The 16,961-nt window shown below is 43.2% G+C and overlaps 1 protein-coding gene across 3 annotated transcripts in view; it reads left to right on the forward strand.

Annotated features, from left to right (window-relative positions):
- TOP1 (DNA topoisomerase I) overlaps nt 1-16,961 on the forward strand; it is a 66,241-nt gene that overhangs the window by 41,628 nt on the left and 7,652 nt on the right. The window contains exons 7-15 of one of the 3 annotated variants that reach the window (XM_015647597.3): nt 858-953; nt 3,423-3,498; nt 4,444-4,541; nt 8,882-8,997; nt 12,239-12,360; nt 13,068-13,190; nt 14,624-14,811; nt 15,462-15,606; nt 16,648-16,791. In XM_015647597.3, coding sequence (XP_015503083.1) covers nt 858-953; nt 3,423-3,498; nt 4,444-4,541; nt 8,882-8,997; nt 12,239-12,360; nt 13,068-13,190; nt 14,624-14,811; nt 15,462-15,606; nt 16,648-16,791 — 1,108 coding nt within the window. Of the gene's footprint in view, nt 1-857; nt 954-1,745; nt 2,027-3,422; nt 3,499-4,443; nt 4,542-8,881; nt 8,998-12,238; nt 12,361-13,067; nt 13,191-14,623; nt 14,812-15,461; nt 15,607-16,647; nt 16,792-16,961 lie in introns of those variants that run through there. The other 2 variants (XM_033519052.1, XM_033519053.1) reach the window with 2 other exon arrangements.

A 16,961-nucleotide genomic window follows, 5' to 3' on the forward strand; every position in this document is an offset into this window, starting at 1 on the left:
CTTCATCTGAATGTAAAATCTGCATGTTGGCTTGGAAACTGAGTCAATTTGATAAAGAAATTGTTGGTGGGACATGAATAAGGAAGCCCAAGATGGTACTAAGTGCTTCAAAATGTCATTTTGGACTCTTTGAGTCATCTTTTTCTTTATGAAGATCAGTGAAATGCTTCTCTGAAATCTAGAAATAATGAGTTCATTTAACAGAATAGTCTCACTCTTTTTTTCTTATTGCTAATGTCTTGGGATGTTATGGCTGAAAACATTGAGCCTAACTTTGTGGTCTGTTGAAAGAGACAGGATTGTTTGCTTCCTGCAGTTTGGACAGTGAAAAGAGACTGATCTGTTTAACTTTGCCAAATCTTTGTTTCCTTTTCTGGTTTTCATATGCCTCAGTATTTAGTTGGCAAAATATTCCAGGGAATAGCTTTCAAATCTTTGTTGATAATCTTTTTCTCTCTTAGAAGCCTCAATAAGAATATTGAGTTGAAACTAAATAACATCCTGCATTTGACTCCACACAGACATTTCAGTTTTTAAGTGTATTTGAAAGTCCTGGAAGCTACAGTTGTCTTTACTCAAAACCTCAGAGAAACAAAACAAACTTTAAGCTGTTGAAATTGAACTTGATGTTGCTTGAGAAATGGCAAATGCTTAGACTTTGAATTGCTCTCCTTATACTGTCTGTGAGTATTCAGAAGATGACACATCTCAAGGCTTTGGGCTCTTGTGATGGCAGCACATTCTATGGAAGACGTGCCCATTTTGCAGATGATTATTTCTTAAAACTCAGCTGTTGCTGGTTTCCAAGAAACTTCTTCTTTGAAAGTAGAACTGTGTTTCTTTGCTTCTTCTTGTAGTCCGCCACGTATTAAAGATGAACCAGATGATGATGGGTTTTATGCATCTCCTAAAGAGGACTCCAAGCCCCTGAAGAGACCTCGAGAGGATGATGAGTAAGTAGCTTGGGTGCTGGTGACTTGGATGTTTGCCTTTAATTTTAAAAGGAGAACATTGAGGTAGCAGGTGGAATTCCAAGTGATCAGCACAGACTTTTTGAGATGGGTACTGGAGGTCTGAGCCCAGACTCCTTATGCTGAGTGGGGCAGGGATAGTATTTGTGCTGTGCAAGGCAAAATGTCATTACCTGCCTCTACAGATGGTGCTGTGAAATGTTGCAGAACTAGTAAATAAAAAAGAAAAACCCCAGAAGGCAGGTAAAGACTGATGAAGACTATAAAACAGAAACGTGAGCACGTGAGGCATTAATGTAGCTAAGTGGCTGCAGTGGTTTCTGTTGGGCAAGGAAATGACTGCACAGGAGGCAGAAAATGCACTGTCAGCCTGTTTGGAGGCAGAGGGAGGTTTGCCTGGAGTCTCAATGTGTCATAAGCTATGCTGAGGGTTGTTGTCTCAAAGAGAAACACCCATGATGTTTGCCTGACACAGAACCCACTGAAATACAAGCTCAGCTCCATCTCGCTGTGATCTGCTGCTGTGCCCATCCAGCTCTTCAGGTAGCCTGGCCTTACCAGCAGTCAGGAGTCAAAGGGTTGGAAGGGTTTCATCATGGTGGCACTCCATTCCTACATGTCTCAGTTTCCAAGAGACATGGGTGGGACATCTTTTCTTTTGTATAATCACTTGCTGCCTTCTGCTAGGTTTGTATGACCCCCTCTCACATCTGCAGTGGAAAGATTAAAAATTGGGGTGTTTCCATACATTAGGGAGTGTTTTGTGTTTTATAGAGCTCAGGAGTAATGACAGTAAGGTTGAGTGCCTATGGATGAGCATTAGGGGAAGGCTGGTAAGGCAGATATCCTGCTGGAAGCCTTGTTCCAGACCACCCAACCACAATGAAGAGGTGGATGAACTACACTGTGAGTGGCTGGCTGATTCACCATTGCCAGCCCTGGTTCTTGTGGGAGACTTTAACCTGCCAGATACCTACTGGAAACTCAGCACAGCAGAGAGGAGGCAGGCTGGGAGGTTCCTGGAGTGTGTGGAAGAGAACTTTCTGTCTCAGCTGGTAAGGACAGCTGTGGCCTCCAGGGGTACTACCCTGCTGGACCTGCTGTTTACACACAGAAGGGCAGGTGGGAGATGTGGTGGTTGGGGGCTGTTGTGGGCATAACAATCAGGAAATTATGGATTTTTCAATACTTGGTGAAGGAGGGGTGTCAACAAACCCTCTACCCTGGACTTCCAAAATGATGCTGATTCAGAGTGTCCCTTGGGAAGCAGCTCTTAGAAACAAAGGGGCCCAGGAAGGCTGGACATGCTTTAAGAAAGAAATCTTGAGGGCACAGGAGCAGCCTGTGCTGCTGTGCTGGAAAGTGCCCAGCAGAAGAGGCCCTGGGCATGGTGGTCAAGAGCAGCTGAACATGAGCCCAGGTGGCCAAGAAGGCCAGTGGCACCTGGCCTATATCAGGAATAGTGTGGCCAGCAGGACCAGGGAGGTGATTCTGCCCTTTACTGGGCACTGGTGAGGGGAACCTCAACTTCTGGGCCTCTCAGTTCAGGAAGGACATTGAGGTGTGGGAGCAAGCCCAGAAGAAGGCAGTGGAGCTTGAGAAGGGTCTGGAGCACAAGTCTGATGAGGAGTGGCTGGGGGGCTCAGCCTGGAGAAGAGAAAGCTGAGGGATGACCTTATCACTCTCCAGAACTCCCTGACAGGAGGATGCAGCCAGGCAGGGGTTGGGTTTTGCTCCCAGGAAATAAGGTGTAGGACAAGAGGACATGGCCTTCAGCTGCACCAGGGGGAGGTTTAGGTTGAGCATTAGGAGGAATTTCTTCACAAAAAGGGTGATTAGACATTGGAATGGGCTGCTCAGAGAGGTGGTGGAATCACCTTCCCTGGAGGTGTTTAAGGAAAGACTGGAAGTGGCACTCAGTGTCCTGGACTGGTTGACAAGGTGCTGTTGCACTGGATGATGTCAGAGGTCTTTCCCAGCCTCACTGGAAATGAAGTTGTGTTTATGTAATTTGCCAGTGCTCAATTTCACTATTGTTTGAACTAGTGGGGGGTGGAAAAAGTGAGCCTGGTGAGCAAGATCCCAGACTGATGGCTGGAAAGAGAGTTGGGATAGAACATGCCAATAAGGTTTTACCCATTTTTCCCATCCCATGGAATCCCTGCATGGCTACTGATGCTTTTGAATCGTTTCTTCATCGAGGAAGGTGTTTGCTTCAGCAGTGAAACTTGTGGAGAGGTATTGATATAATATGCATCTTGTAGGTTTTGTAGGCTGTTGTGCTGGATTGGGATTATTGAGTCTTCTGAGAGAGCAGGGTATAAATTATATTCTTTAGAAATTAAAAATGCCCATCTCAAGTTTGAGCACACAAACTTTGTACGTCTATGATTTCCCTTTATTTGTACTGGAAAATGGATCACTTTCATCAGCAAGTCTTTTTGTTCTTAGTGCTGACTACAAACCCAAGAAAATCAAAACAGAAGACATCAAGAAAGCAAAGAAAAGGAAACAAGAGGAAGAAGAGGTAAGGTGCCAGACAAGTTTATTTTTATGATAAAGGAGAGCCAGGCTATTTGGTGTGGGATTATGCAGACAGGGGGAATCTGATTTTGTCTGGAACAGCTGTGTGTGATAGATCCACACTTAGGGTGCAGATACCAACTTATCTGAACTATAATGTATAAAAGGTCAGGGAAACTTCCTTTCCTCCCCTTAAAACAATGGGTGAAGATGCATCCAGGACTTCCAGGCTGTTCCAAGCAATTCACAGTCCTTCTGCTAAGGAGCTAGCAGGGGGCAGGGGAGCCTTGCTCATGACATGTGGTAATTGCACAGATGATGTGGCAGGGTTCAGAGGCAGGGGAGATGAAAAAGAGATCAGATGCTAGAAGGAAGCTTAATGCATTTAGATGGAGCCTAGGTGGAAATTTCTTTGGAGAGGGATTTGGAAAAGGTTAGCCGTAATTTGAGACTGACAAACTACACATTTAGCAAAGACAGCCTTGTGAGGCACATGGTGTAGCACCTCCAAGCAACAGGGTTGATTCTTCCCTAAGGGAATGTCTCTAGGCTCAGCAAACACCAGGATAATCCTGGAAGCCACCTGACTGTGGTGGTTGTGCTCTGTAGCATTTGCCACACCAGACACACCAGTGCAGGCCAGGGAGGGGGGTCTGTAAAACAGCAATTCCCTTCCCATAGCCCACTCCTGCCCCTTACCAGGTGATAACTGGCTGTGTGCATTTAGCATGTCCCCAGTGTAAAATAAAAGAATGTGGCTGAAAACTTGAGTGGGACCATCAGCAGCCTTTGACTTAATGGCATGATCTAGGAGCACATTTATGTGGTGAAGCCATAGGAGTTTCAGCTCTTGTATACCCCAAGAGAGAATCTTTTACTCTCAACATATCTTTTCAGGGGAGGGGGAAACTCCATAGCTTGTTCTAACAGATTCTTACTCATTTTGCAGGAGAGCAAAGCAAAGAAAGTCAAGAGCAAAGATAAGAAAGTCCCTGAAGCAGACAAAAGAAAGAAGCCGAAAAAAGAAGAGGAGCAAAAATGGAAATGGTAACTATATATAGTCAGTGCTGTAGGCTCCCATCTGCACCTGGACTTGCCTGTACCTCCCATGCTGGCTGAATAAGCACATCTGGCTTTCTCTTCTGTTGATTCATGAGGATTTGTTCTGAATAATTGGCTTACTTTCTGGTAAGCTCTAAATAAATACCTCATTCACTGTGTTCATCCTCTGAAGTAGGAGTAATATCCCTAAAACAGGAAATAAGTGTTTTGTGGGGTTGTCTGGTTTGGGGTTTTTTTTCCCCCCCATCTGTGTCACGTAGAGGCTGTCTGTATTGATCAGGTACCAATATACTTGTGCCCAGAAGCTGCTCTGTGCTGACACTCTTCAGAGCAGGACGAAAGCTTGTAGGCTTGGGGGTGTCAGCAGGAATATATAATAGGTGTAAATGGATTAAGGAATATATATTAATGAGTGCAGATGTGTTAAGCAGTATTCTAGTAGAATTTACCTGTGTTACATAGAGATACAAGCATGAGTGAGAGTCTGCCTTTTCATTCTAGCTGGGTGTCAGCTCAGAGCTGCTCCTGCCTCTGGCACAGAAATGTCACTTGATCAAGTGACCAGTTAGCTCAGCCTGTTTGACAAATGATTTCTGAAAATGAGTTTTAAATGAAAAACTTTCTGTCTTGCCCAGGATACTTAAGCAACATCACTGAAGTTGTACCCTCCAGTCTTACATTTTTTTAGAACCTTTTTTAAATAAGTCTGACCTTTGTGGTCCATTTGGAAGGCAGACCTGTGATGCATCAGTAGTGCTCTGTGTAAGAAACCTGCTGGATTTTTTTTAACCCTCCATAGTAATTTAAGCTGTTATTTCTAGATTTGAGGGAGCTACCATTTGTGTGTTTTGAAGTTTTGGCCTTAGTACTTCCCTCATTTAGTGCACATGTATTTCTCAAAAGCATGTGTGTTTTCTCCCCACCTGTAATGTATTTTTATGACCTTCCAGGGAGGTTTCCTTGATCTTTTCTCACATCTTTTGTCTGTTTTTACTAGATGTGTAGAGTTGGGGAAAGTCTTTCCAATCTTCTTCAATCCTTTCAGCTTCAGTCCTTTTACCCTTTATTGACACTATTATTGATTCATCTTTAAAAAGAAAAACGTCTTCTGTGTGTTTATAGTCTACATTTTTCTCTTTGACTGTCACAACTTCCTCAGAACATCAGCACTTGCAAATCTTTTTCATACTTGAATACTCCCTTAGAAACTTGAGTTTCCAGTCCCTCCCCAAAACTTCCCTTTTTCCTGAGCAATCCCCTTTTTTCTCAGCTCCTTTGACAGTGTATTTTAATGTGCTGTACCATTACCAAACTACAGGGACATGAAGCAGTAGGAAGCTATGGAAGGTCTTTTTAAGCCTTAGCAATCTGTTGTCTTTTTGGCTTTGTCTCAGCTCCTCTTACTGGTTCTGTCTAACTTAATATTCTGTCATCCCAGCTCTCTTTTATTGTGGGCTACATCCTTGAACAGCAGACATTTACTGGAGAGCTGAGCTGTTCTCCCCTCACCTGCCTGGGCAGCACAGGCCCTTGTAGCAGTGTTAGGCTCTGCAGTTTGTGTTTACTGCTGAGGAAAAGTGCCTTGGAAAGCATGTTTTGCAGAATTTGGCATGAGGTAGCTGCATCCTTCTGCTGATGTTCCTGTCATCCATCTGCAGCTTTGTGTATCGTGTCTTTGCTGGACGAGGTTTCATCTGCACTTCACTTGTTTCTCTTAAGGGCATTTTATGTTCCGTCTGAGTCAATTTTCTGAGCGTCTGATACCTTTTTTTGGCTGCTTCCTCAAGTGCTTGCTGCCTTGAGCATTTTCATCCTCCCTTGTGTGAGTGCTTGATGCAGACATCCCCAAGGCACTGGCCTCATTCATCACTGAGCAGAGCTCTTGCAGAGGTCATTTTCACACCCCATCAGCGTGTGAAGAATGTGATCCAGAGGTGCACCTTACCAGCACTTCTCCCACCTTGTGTTACAGCAAGTCCATTTCCTTGAAATAACATATCCCTGTGGTATATTCTGGGTTTTTTCCCAAGAATGTTCTCTCTTTTCATTCCACTTGAAAGATCTTCCCCAACTTTTCCTTCCTGAGCCACCGTGGCATATTTAGACAAGTTTGATGTGGGATTTAATTAAGAAGCCTGTATGACTGATGAGTTGTTGCTGGAATCAGTGAGGCAGCTTTGCTAATAGCAGCATTCTCCACAAAATCATGTGTAGAACATTGCTTTAGAACCAGAAGCTGCCAAGGGCAGTGGTGCTGTAATGCTTTTTCTGTTTGAAACTAAATGAGGCTGAAAAATCAGCTGTACTCATGAGAGTCACTTTTACCTTTTGTCTTAAAGCTTATGTGTGATATTTAGGAAGATGGAAGTGGGATTGGGGATGGTTTGTGGTCTTTTTGTGCTACACTTTTTGGTAGTTTCGAGCTTAGAAACTACCCCATGAATCCCACGTTTCCTTGTAGCCTTCCCAGAAGGCACAATGTCCTTCTGCTAGCTATTTAAACTGCTGCCTTTCTAGTACTGCTTTTATAGGTGTCCTTTGTTAAAGAGCAGGAAGGGATAGAGGTACTGAATTTCTCACCAAGTGAATACCAGAGGAATAAATTTTAAAAAACTAGAATGACAAACCTGTCCTGAAAAGCAGTAACTGCTGTGAATGATGCCCTTATTTTGTTCTTACTGGAATAAAATTGCTCATTGTCAGAGAGAAGAAGCTTATTCTGGCTGAGAGTGGTTTAGATTTATTTTGCTGAAAGGAGCTTCTGGGTGGAAGAACCTAGGCCTATGTTTGACAAAATATTTCTATTTCTAGCTTCTAATTAATTAAATAAACAAAAAAAAACCGATCATTAGGAATGTAAATATTTGGAATCTGTGTCAATATTGGTTTCTTATATCAACATAGTTTACTTGAGCCTTCTTCCCAGCCTGAAGTCTGACATGCAGTTCTGTACTGATAGGCTGGGTTTGGGTGCTTTGCTGTTCAAGCTGTTGCTTCTCATCAGAACTCAGGCCCAGTGGTGTGGTCAAAGACAGTGCCTTTCAAACTCCAGCCAGCTGCTGTGTTGCTGCTGTTCCTAAATTGTTGATGCACAGACACAAGTGAAGGATTTTGAGTGTCTTCTAGCAGAAACTCTTGTCTCTGTACAGTGTTTATCTTCCATGCTGTGACTTTTATCTCAGTAGAGATGAAGCAATCTGCCAGTGCATCACAGCTCCTGAGATGCAGGCAGTACATGCACATCTTTCCTCATCTGCTGTGGCACCTGGAATGGGAATGCTGCTGCTCCTTAGGGCTGACACCAGACTGAAGCTTAAACTCCTGTTTGTTTTTTTTTTATTGTCATGGCTGCTCAAAAAAGTTGTCTGGGCAATTCAGAGACTGAGTGCTGTGACAGGTTAATGGTCTTCCAGTTGATTGATCACTGAGGTGAAATAGCCTTTCCCAGCAGGGAATCCTGTGCCAGCAGCATGTAGCAGTAATGTTGTGGTAATCATGAAAGGAGCTCGGAGGGGAGGAGTGTGGAATCAGTGGCCTGGGCACTGGGAACTGGGGAGAGGGAGGATCCTGGCCTGGCAGGACCCTTTTCTCTGCAGATGAATTGCTGACCCTGTTCCCTTGGAATGTGGGATTGGTGGTGCCTGCCTTGCTGTGTTGTGGTACCAAATGCATCACTTGCAGAGCATTTTTATAGATCGTCTTTAAGGCAGACATGCAGTTTTCTGGGCTGCTCTGTTTTTCTTCAAGTATGCTTTTCTTACCCAGAGAATTGGAATGAATTTAAAATGACAGAGCAGGTTTTAGTCTTTCTTGTCCAAGCAGGTTTGTTCTCATTTAGGTCATAAATGAACATCTGTTTCTTTATCTCTTCCCTTAACAGCATATTGTCCACATCTGAAAGCAGCTGCATAATATACCACAATTGTTTGACTTTGCTGAGCAGGCATCCTGGACCTGATGTTAGATCACAGCTGAAACTAATTTGGCATGATCCTAGTTGGTTTACAGGGTCCAAGTCTTATTTTCTTAAGATCTAAGCAATTTCAGCTGTATGATTTTGTGAAAAGAGGAGCAAATGGGAGGTGAGGAATAGGATGGCATCAGATAATCTGCAGCCCAAGGTGTTCTGCTCATGGATATGACTGTGCTTTTGGAAAAAGGAGAAAAAAGGAATTAAATGGTGATAGTACACTGAGTATTTGTTGTTGGTCTGTACCTGACAAAGCAGTGATTTCTTGCTGGTTTAGCATACTCTCATACCCACACAGTAATAAAATGAAGATTGAGAGCTTAAAATTGTATTGGTTCATATTTCTCTCTTGAAGGTGGGAAGAAGAGCGCTATCCTGAAGGCATTAAATGGAAGTTCCTAGAGCACAAAGGTCCTGTATTTGCTCCACCATATGAACCTCTGCCTGAAAATGTCAAGTTTTATTATGATGGTGAGTTAATCTGTGTTCCTACTTGCTAGGAAGAGAAATAAACATCTCAGGGCATTGCGGTGTTCTTCAGGGGACTGAAGAGCTGAGGAGGTGGTTGTGTTTTAGTGGTTCACTTAAATCAGCTCCTCAGCAGCGAAGTGAGATCTGTGGAAGGAGAGGAATTTACCTGAGCCTGCTGAATTCTGCTCACTGAAGTGACACAGGCATGAACCTGCTCTCAATCTCTCAGGTTCCTTTGCAGAATGAGGGGTCTGGTGCCTCAGAGTAGCAGTGACCAGTGGAGTATGTAATTGTAGCTGCCTCATCACTGGTCACTTTTAGGCTTGCTCTTGTTTTCTTTAACCTCAAGAACTGCAAATTCCATCATCATGTGGTGAAATTCATCATCATTTGGTGATGTGAGCAGTATAAAAGATGATTGAATTTGGGTACAGATGATTAGGATCTTGTAGGAATGAATGGGATGACCCTGGTCTCAAGGACACAGCCCTCTCATGTAAGTCATGGTCCCATTCCCTGACCACTGCATGTGGTGGAACTAATTGGTGTGAGATTCAAGTCTCCTGGGCTGCCTGGCCTGGTGGAGGCTCATGTGGAAGGGATTATATGATGTGATGCCTGTTGGAGCCTAGACTTTATGACCTGTGTGTTTCCTTTTAGTCTGTGATCATGTTAAATGAAGGATCAAATTAACCCAGGATTGAATTAAGTGGGAAGTATTTGAATGGATGAAATTGTAATTTTTGGTGATGGGGACATCTGCACATGGAACTCTTCCAGGAACAACGTGCTGTTTTCATGTGACATGACACAGTGTTTTTAAATACTGAGGAATAGGTGGCATTACATTTTCAGCAGCAATGCAGTGAAATAAATATGCTATTAAAGACCATCTTCAAGCAAGTAGCACAAATGATCAAGGATGTCTGATGTCAATAGCCTTCTTTCTTAGGGTTTGATAAGAACTTGATACAAAGTTGGAAATTGTTTCCCTGTATTGAAAAATGCATGATCTCTCCTGTTGTCTAGAGAAGGGGAGGGGCAGATTGCACTGTGCTATCCCTTGGTGCAGACAGCAATAAACTCCTTGTCTCTCCAGCTATCTGTTTCATGGAGCCTCTGCAGGGATTTTTGCAACCTCTGCCTCTGTCATCACAGAAATTCATCAATAAGCTCAACAGCCGTGGACTGGGGAGGGAGGGGGTCTGGCAAATAAAGACATCCCATAAGTCTTCCTTGAGAAACTAGGCAAAAAATCAGATGTCTGATTTACACAGCAGCTGCTGAGAGCCTCTGTCTGTGCTCACAAGGCATTGTCTCATTTCAAGATTATCCCAGGGTGATTTGTAGAGCCCAGTAATGAGGCTGTGGCTGGCCAGCAGCCGGCTCACACTGGAGGGATCTGTCCCTGGCCTAGGGATTCACTGCCTGCTTTCATCTCACATAACAACTGCTGGGGCTCTTGGAAGTGCCTGCAATACCAACTCAGGGAAGGAGCTTGAAATGCCAGAGCCATCCTTTTTCAGTGCCTGTGGGTTAACCAGTCACTGCTCATAGTCCAGAGGTGACTCAAACTTGCACATTATTTTTCTGTAGATGGGGCAAGGTAAGAGTGTAGGTGGTGGCAGTTGCAGTTGTGGCCATGGGGTTTCTTCTGCTCATTACATCTCTTGGTTGCTCTCTGGTTTTCTGTTTTGAAATAACTAATATTCATGACTCTTCAATAAATCCTTTATTTCTACCAGCTCTGTCACTGACAGCCTTTTCAAACCTTTGGGAAAAAAAAAAGGAAATTGTGTCCAATGAAATATATTCTAAAGTGGTTAGATAAAGGTGACTGAGCCTTCAGCTAGCTGGGAAAAATATCAGAGATTTTAGCTCCATAACATGTTACTAACTCGATAGCCTCTGTCAAGCTAAAATTGCAGCCTGGAAAAACAGTTTCCCTTGCTGTCTCTCCCTTCCCCCATTTCCTGTTATAAGCAAACAAATGCTGTATTTTAGGTTACAGCTTAAAAATTGGCAGAGTTACTGTTGGCTTAATTTAATTGTGGAATATTCTCAGATCGTTGGGAGGGCCTTTTGCTAAGTCCTGGTTTACGAGGGTTTATAGATCTTAAGGCTTTATAGCTGGCTCCCATGCTTTAATTTTAGAGATGATGCAACTTTTGAAAATATGTAGTAAATCCAAAGCGTGGTGATTTTTTTTCCCTGAGAGCACAGATTGAACAGTTTCTTGTGTTCACTTTTGTGCAGTAGAATGGTTGTTAAAAATCCCCAGGTATTGACTGTTTGCCAACCACTGGAACTTTATTTCTTGCAGCTAAACTAGCTGGAGATGTGAGCTGCATGCAGAATCCTTCAGAGGGATCACTGGCACCCCATGTTTCATCAGGAATGCAGTCAGGACCAAAAAATACTTGATAGGAATGTTAGATGTGGAATCCACAGCCTCGATGCTGCAGCAGCCTCTGTTCCCTTGTGTTTCAGTCTTCCCTTGCAGCAATTCCACTTTGTGCTGCAGTCATGCAGAGAAGCTGGAATGTGACTCCTCCATTCACTGACAGCTCAGTCTTTCTTAAAAATGACTGGCTTTTGAGCCTGCTCTGGAGATGCAGGAGTGCATTCCCACAGCAGAGGGAACAATTAGCAGAACCCTGACACATTTCCCGGCAGTGAAGGAGAGTTCAATATTTGGCATCTCTTTCCAGCTTATTTGTAGTGTATCCAGAGGAAGGGCTCTTCCTGCCTAGAAATAGCTAAAGGCTGGAAGGGGTGTTCCAAGGTGGAGTCTGTCTGTGCATTGAAAAGGAATACAGGGACTGTATTTCCCATATGTCTGAGTGCTGGAATATGAAATTTAATAAAATCCCTGCCTCTTTGACATCAAACAGCAGTGTCTCCCCAGGAGCACACCCAGCACGGGGGTGGCTCAGCAGAAGGTTTCCTGCAGCAGGCCTTTTCCCTTTCCTGCCCTGCAGCCCAGACCTGCCTCACATCAGATTTCTTTGCTTTCTTTAATGTTTAGATTCCAGAGGAAGCTTTTCAAAATGTTTGTGGTGGAAGTCAAGCAATTGTGCTTCTCTGTTTCCTTTGTCCCTTCAAGTTGCTGTATTATGTAACATTTTAAGACAAACTTCTCTGTAGTAAAAATATAATCCTTTAGGGTAGTTACTATGTTCTCCTTATGGCTTTGATTCCTGTTTACAATTTTCTTTAAGAAGAAAACCTTTCTTTGTAGGTAAAGTCATGAAGCTGAGTACCAAAGCAGAAGAAGTTGCCACATTCTTTGCAAAAATGCTTGATCATGAGTACACTACAAAGGAGATCTTCAGGAAAAACTTCTTCAAGGATTGGAGAAAGGTATGCACATAGTCCTGGGCTGTGCTATGGACATGGCAAGTGTCTCCTCAGCACTGACCAGTGAAAAGGGGCTGCTGTTCTATCCACACAAAAGTTGCTTGAGGCAACTAAAAGCTGTCTCAGAGTAGCTGTAAAGTTTCCCATTTTTCCTGTAGTTCCACCAGGAAGGACCCTGTGATAAATGCCTTTCTAAACCAACAAAGTCAGGTTTCTCTGTTGCAGCACGATGGGGTGTAGCTGACTTGCCTGTTACATGCCTTGTGTAAAGCCAGGTTTACTAGAAGGAAACTCCTTCCAAAGAACTAAAATGGAGAGGATCACCTCAGTCATCAGCCATAGCAGCAAACCTTTAGATTAGTTTGATGCAGTTTTTCTGGATATGTTTCTGGGTTTTCCCTCCATCCCTCAGCAGGGGAGGGAGTGTGGTGTCACACCAGTCAGGGTGTGGGAGTTCTTTGCAAAGGGGTGCCAGCATTGCCCAGGGAGATTAGAACCCTGCAGAGCAAATGCTGCATAGGATCTGCTGCTTGTCCTTTCCTCTTTGACTTCAGCTGGAGTGAGCCTGTACAAGAATTTGGGGATTCTTGAGGGGACTATTGTGAGAACCTGCCTGTTGTTTCTGTTTAGGCTGCCTGGAGTAGGGTAAGCTCTGCTATGCATGAAAACTTTGTGTGTGTAAACTTAAAGCACTGCTTTCTTTCTGCAAGGAAATGACCTCTGAAGAGAAGAGCACTATCACCAACCTCAGCAAGTGTGACTTCACCCACATGAGCCAGTATTTCAAAGCTCAGTCGGAAGCTAGGAAACAGATGTCCAAGGAGGAGAAACAGGTACCAGTGGGAATTCTAGGAGACTTTGTGGTTGTAAACATCTTTGTGCAGTCATTCTCCTTGCTGTGCATACATCAGTGTTTTTCACCAGCTTTCACATGATAGCTTTCATGTGAACTGTAGGAGTCTGCACTGTGCAGCTCAGGTAGAGCAAAGCACTGTGTTTACAGCTGAATCTTCATCCTGACTTGAAATTATATTGATAGGGCTGATCCTGATTAAGGAAATAAAGTTAAGTAAGTAGCTGCTTAAGTAAAGTTAAGTAACTGCTTAAGTTAATAAAGAGAATCAAAGGTGCTGCTTCTGGGTTCTTTGGTACCTGGGAAATAATGAGGAGTGGATACTCAGTTAAAGATGGTATAGATCAGGATGGTGGAAAGAATGCAGCAATGGCATTAGTGAATAAAATGAGAAAGGAAATATTAAACATCAAGTAATGTTGTTTTTTTGAATAAAAAATTAATTTTATTATCCAGTAGCATGGCTACAGTGTCTCATAGGTTAAGAATTAAATTAACTGCAGTGGATGTTGGAAGTTGAAAACTCCCCATGTTCTCAGTTGATCTTCTGCAATACTCTAGTAGTTATCCTTTGAATGAAGGGCCTGGCAGCTTGGAATTACAGCCTTTGGGATCAGAGGGATCCCATCAAAATGGAGAACCCTTGTCTTCCTGCTGTTTCCATTTGATAAATGTGGGTGAGCCCTTCAGTTCCTGTCCATGGTAGCTCTTAAAATGGAGCAGAAGTGGCTTTTTCTGTTTCTTAGCCAGTGCAGCAGTGCTGTCTGTGGGTCAGATGTTTTATTTTGAGCTGCAATGTTTTTATTTTTCCTTCTGTATAATTAGAGTTCAGGCACAGAAGTATGCAATGAAATCTCAGCACATTCTTTCTTAGAAGACTGTGTTCTGCTTGTGAAACCATTTGCTGACACAGGCTTGACATGCAGCAGCCTGGAGACATTCCTTTGCCTGCTTTCTGATGCTGACTTCAAACACAGAAGTCTTTCATACAAAGAATTTTTATATATAAACAACAAGATAGGAAGTCCAGTGGACATCAAATGCTCAGTATAAAATAGAAAATAGCAGTACTGTGCTGGGGATACCCTTGAAGCTGATATATATGGATAGAGATACACACCTCTATTGTGGCAAAACTGTAGCTGCCTTCACCAGCACTGATCTGTTTTCCTCAAATAAAACTTTTCAGAGAGTTTTTACACATTCTTTCTTTTCTCCAGTTTATTTGTGCTGTGTGCGTTTTCTGAATTCTTTTTCTGGCCAGTCTGATACACTTGCCATGATGGGATCTGGTTTTTGGTTGGGTCTGAAGCATTAGTGTGTCACAAATATAAAGATTTTTCAAGCCTTGGCATACAAAGGTGTGTGTGGTGCTGTGTGTGCCATGTCATCTTTGCTTTTGGCTTTTCCCAGAAAATCAAAGAGGAGAACGAGCGGCTATTGAAGGAGTATGGTTACTGTGTGATGGACAACCACAAGGAGAGGATTGCCAACTTTAAGATTGAACCCCCAGGTCTCTTCCGAGGTCGTGGGAACCATCCCAAAATGGGAATGTTGAAGAGACGCATCATGCCTGAAGACATCATCATTAACTGCAGCAAGTGAGCACTGCATGCTTCACACCTTGCCTTTGCTTTCTAGAGCTCATTTTTTAAAACCCTGTATAAGCTGATACTCAAATATGTAGAACTAGTGATACAGCTTATCTTGTTCTCATATGGATAAGAAACTGAGTCATAAAAGCAAAGACTGAGCAAGGCAATCATGGGTTTCATGTAGAACTTTTACAACATATTTTCCTCCTCACGCCTACAGCCTACATCTGCTTAAACTGCCTTCCCTGCTAGTATTTCCAGAAAATCATTTTCTTCTGCATAGGTTGCCCTTGCTTGATGTTGAGGGCTAGGGTTGGTGGGTTTCTCACCACTCTCTCTAGTCCTCATAAATGTCCACACTATTACAGTGTTCACAGATAAAAACTGGTCCTAGCAATGTGTGCCACCTACAGTAGGTGTACACCTAGTAGTAGTGGTACACCTTCAGCAGGAACATGTTAGTAACAGTTACATCCCTGATCTTTATTCATTTTGATTTACTTGGTTTCCTGCTTGTGGAGATAATGCACTTCTGTTGCCTCAGGTCCTTTCCCTACACTTTCTTTGTGTAATGCACTTTATTACCTTCTCTTTTTTTGATGTTGGTGAGATTTTCTTTAAATAGATTTTATTGTCTGTTTCCTAATTCTCTGTAGGGATTCCAAAATCCCTGCCCCTCCACCAGGGCACAAGTGGAAGGAGGTCCGGCATGATAACAAGGTGACCTGGCTGGTGTCATGGACTGAGAACATCCAAGGCTCTATCAAATACATCATGTTGAACCCTAGCTCAAGAATTAAGGTAAAGATCCAGTTAAAAAAACAAAACTGAAGCAATCTTCCTGGTCATGTATCCAGGAAGAAAATGGAGCTCTTGGGTTAGGAAAGAGATAGGAGGTAAAGCTGTCTGATTGTTCCATCCTATAGTGGTTGAAAAACATAGGGAAGCTCCTGTGCTTCTGTTCCCCCTTGAAAAGAGAGGATACAGTTTCTGCCCAGCAGAGCAGGTGAAATCTGGAAAATGTCTCCTGAAAAGCATCATTGTGTCATTTCTAGAAGAAATCTTTTAACCTCTGCAAACCTAAAATGAAACTATTTATCCAAGAACAGTCTTGCTCTGGTGGATATTTCACATGCATTTGGTCTTAACTTCCCCTGCCTGGTATTGTAGTGAAGTTCTAACCATGGGTTGTTAATTAGTTGTTTGTAAAATTAAAAACCCAGCCAGGCTCCTGGCTGAGAAGGCTGGTAAAGAGCTCATGACTGAAGGAAAACAAACTCCTGCTGTGGGAGCAAATACCCAGTCTGTGGATCAAGTCCATAAAAGCAAGAATTTAAGCTCCTTTCATAAAGTCTTTTTCTGAGAGATTTTTTCCTGGATTGGAAACAAGGAGTTTGTCCTACAAATAGAGGAGGAAAAATATCTATATTCCTTGTGAATTCCTACCCTCTTTTTGCTGTGTCTTGGATGTATAATAATGATGATGAACTGTTGATGTTGCTTTTGCCTTTTATGGGTATTTAATTACACAGCTGAAAGAACATAAGTGCCATCTGAATAAAGCAAAGGAAACCATTTGTATTTTGAGAAGCAGGGAAGATGTATCTTTTGTGTCTCTCTCTAGTTGCTTCCATGGAAGTATTTAACATCATGGAAATCTGAATGACCTGCAGCTGTGTGGCAGCACAGTGTGAAGCTGAGCTGTGCAGCAGCAGCAGCATCTCAGCACTTTTGTACAGCGAGGCCATTTGCCACACACGGGCTTGCAAAGCCTTGAGATGCAGATTGGAGCCAGTCCTCTGCCTGCTCTGTAGTGCTGACTCTGTTCCAATTTCCCTGCAGGGCGAGAAGGACTGGCAGAAGTACGAGACAGCTCGGAGGTTGAAGAAGTGTGTAGATAAAATCCGGAATCAATACCGAGAAGACTGGAAATCCAAAGAGATGAAAGTACGGCAGAGGGCTGTGGCGCTGTACTTCATCGATAAGGTGAGCCTCCTTCCTTGGCCCTCCCGCCTTCCCTGTCCTGCTGGGAGTGCTTGGGAATGTGTTTTTGTCTTGAAGGCAGAATTGAGCCCATTTACTAAGGTATCCTGAGACTTCCTGGTGGGCAGGCAGGCTCCTTTTCCTTCCCATTACCTGGAACCCAGAGCAATGAA

This window comes from Parus major, chromosome 20 (genome assembly GCF_001522545.3).
Source record: "Parus major isolate Abel chromosome 20, Parus_major1.1, whole genome shotgun sequence".
NCBI lineage: Eukaryota > Metazoa > Chordata > Aves > Passeriformes > Paridae > Parus > Parus major.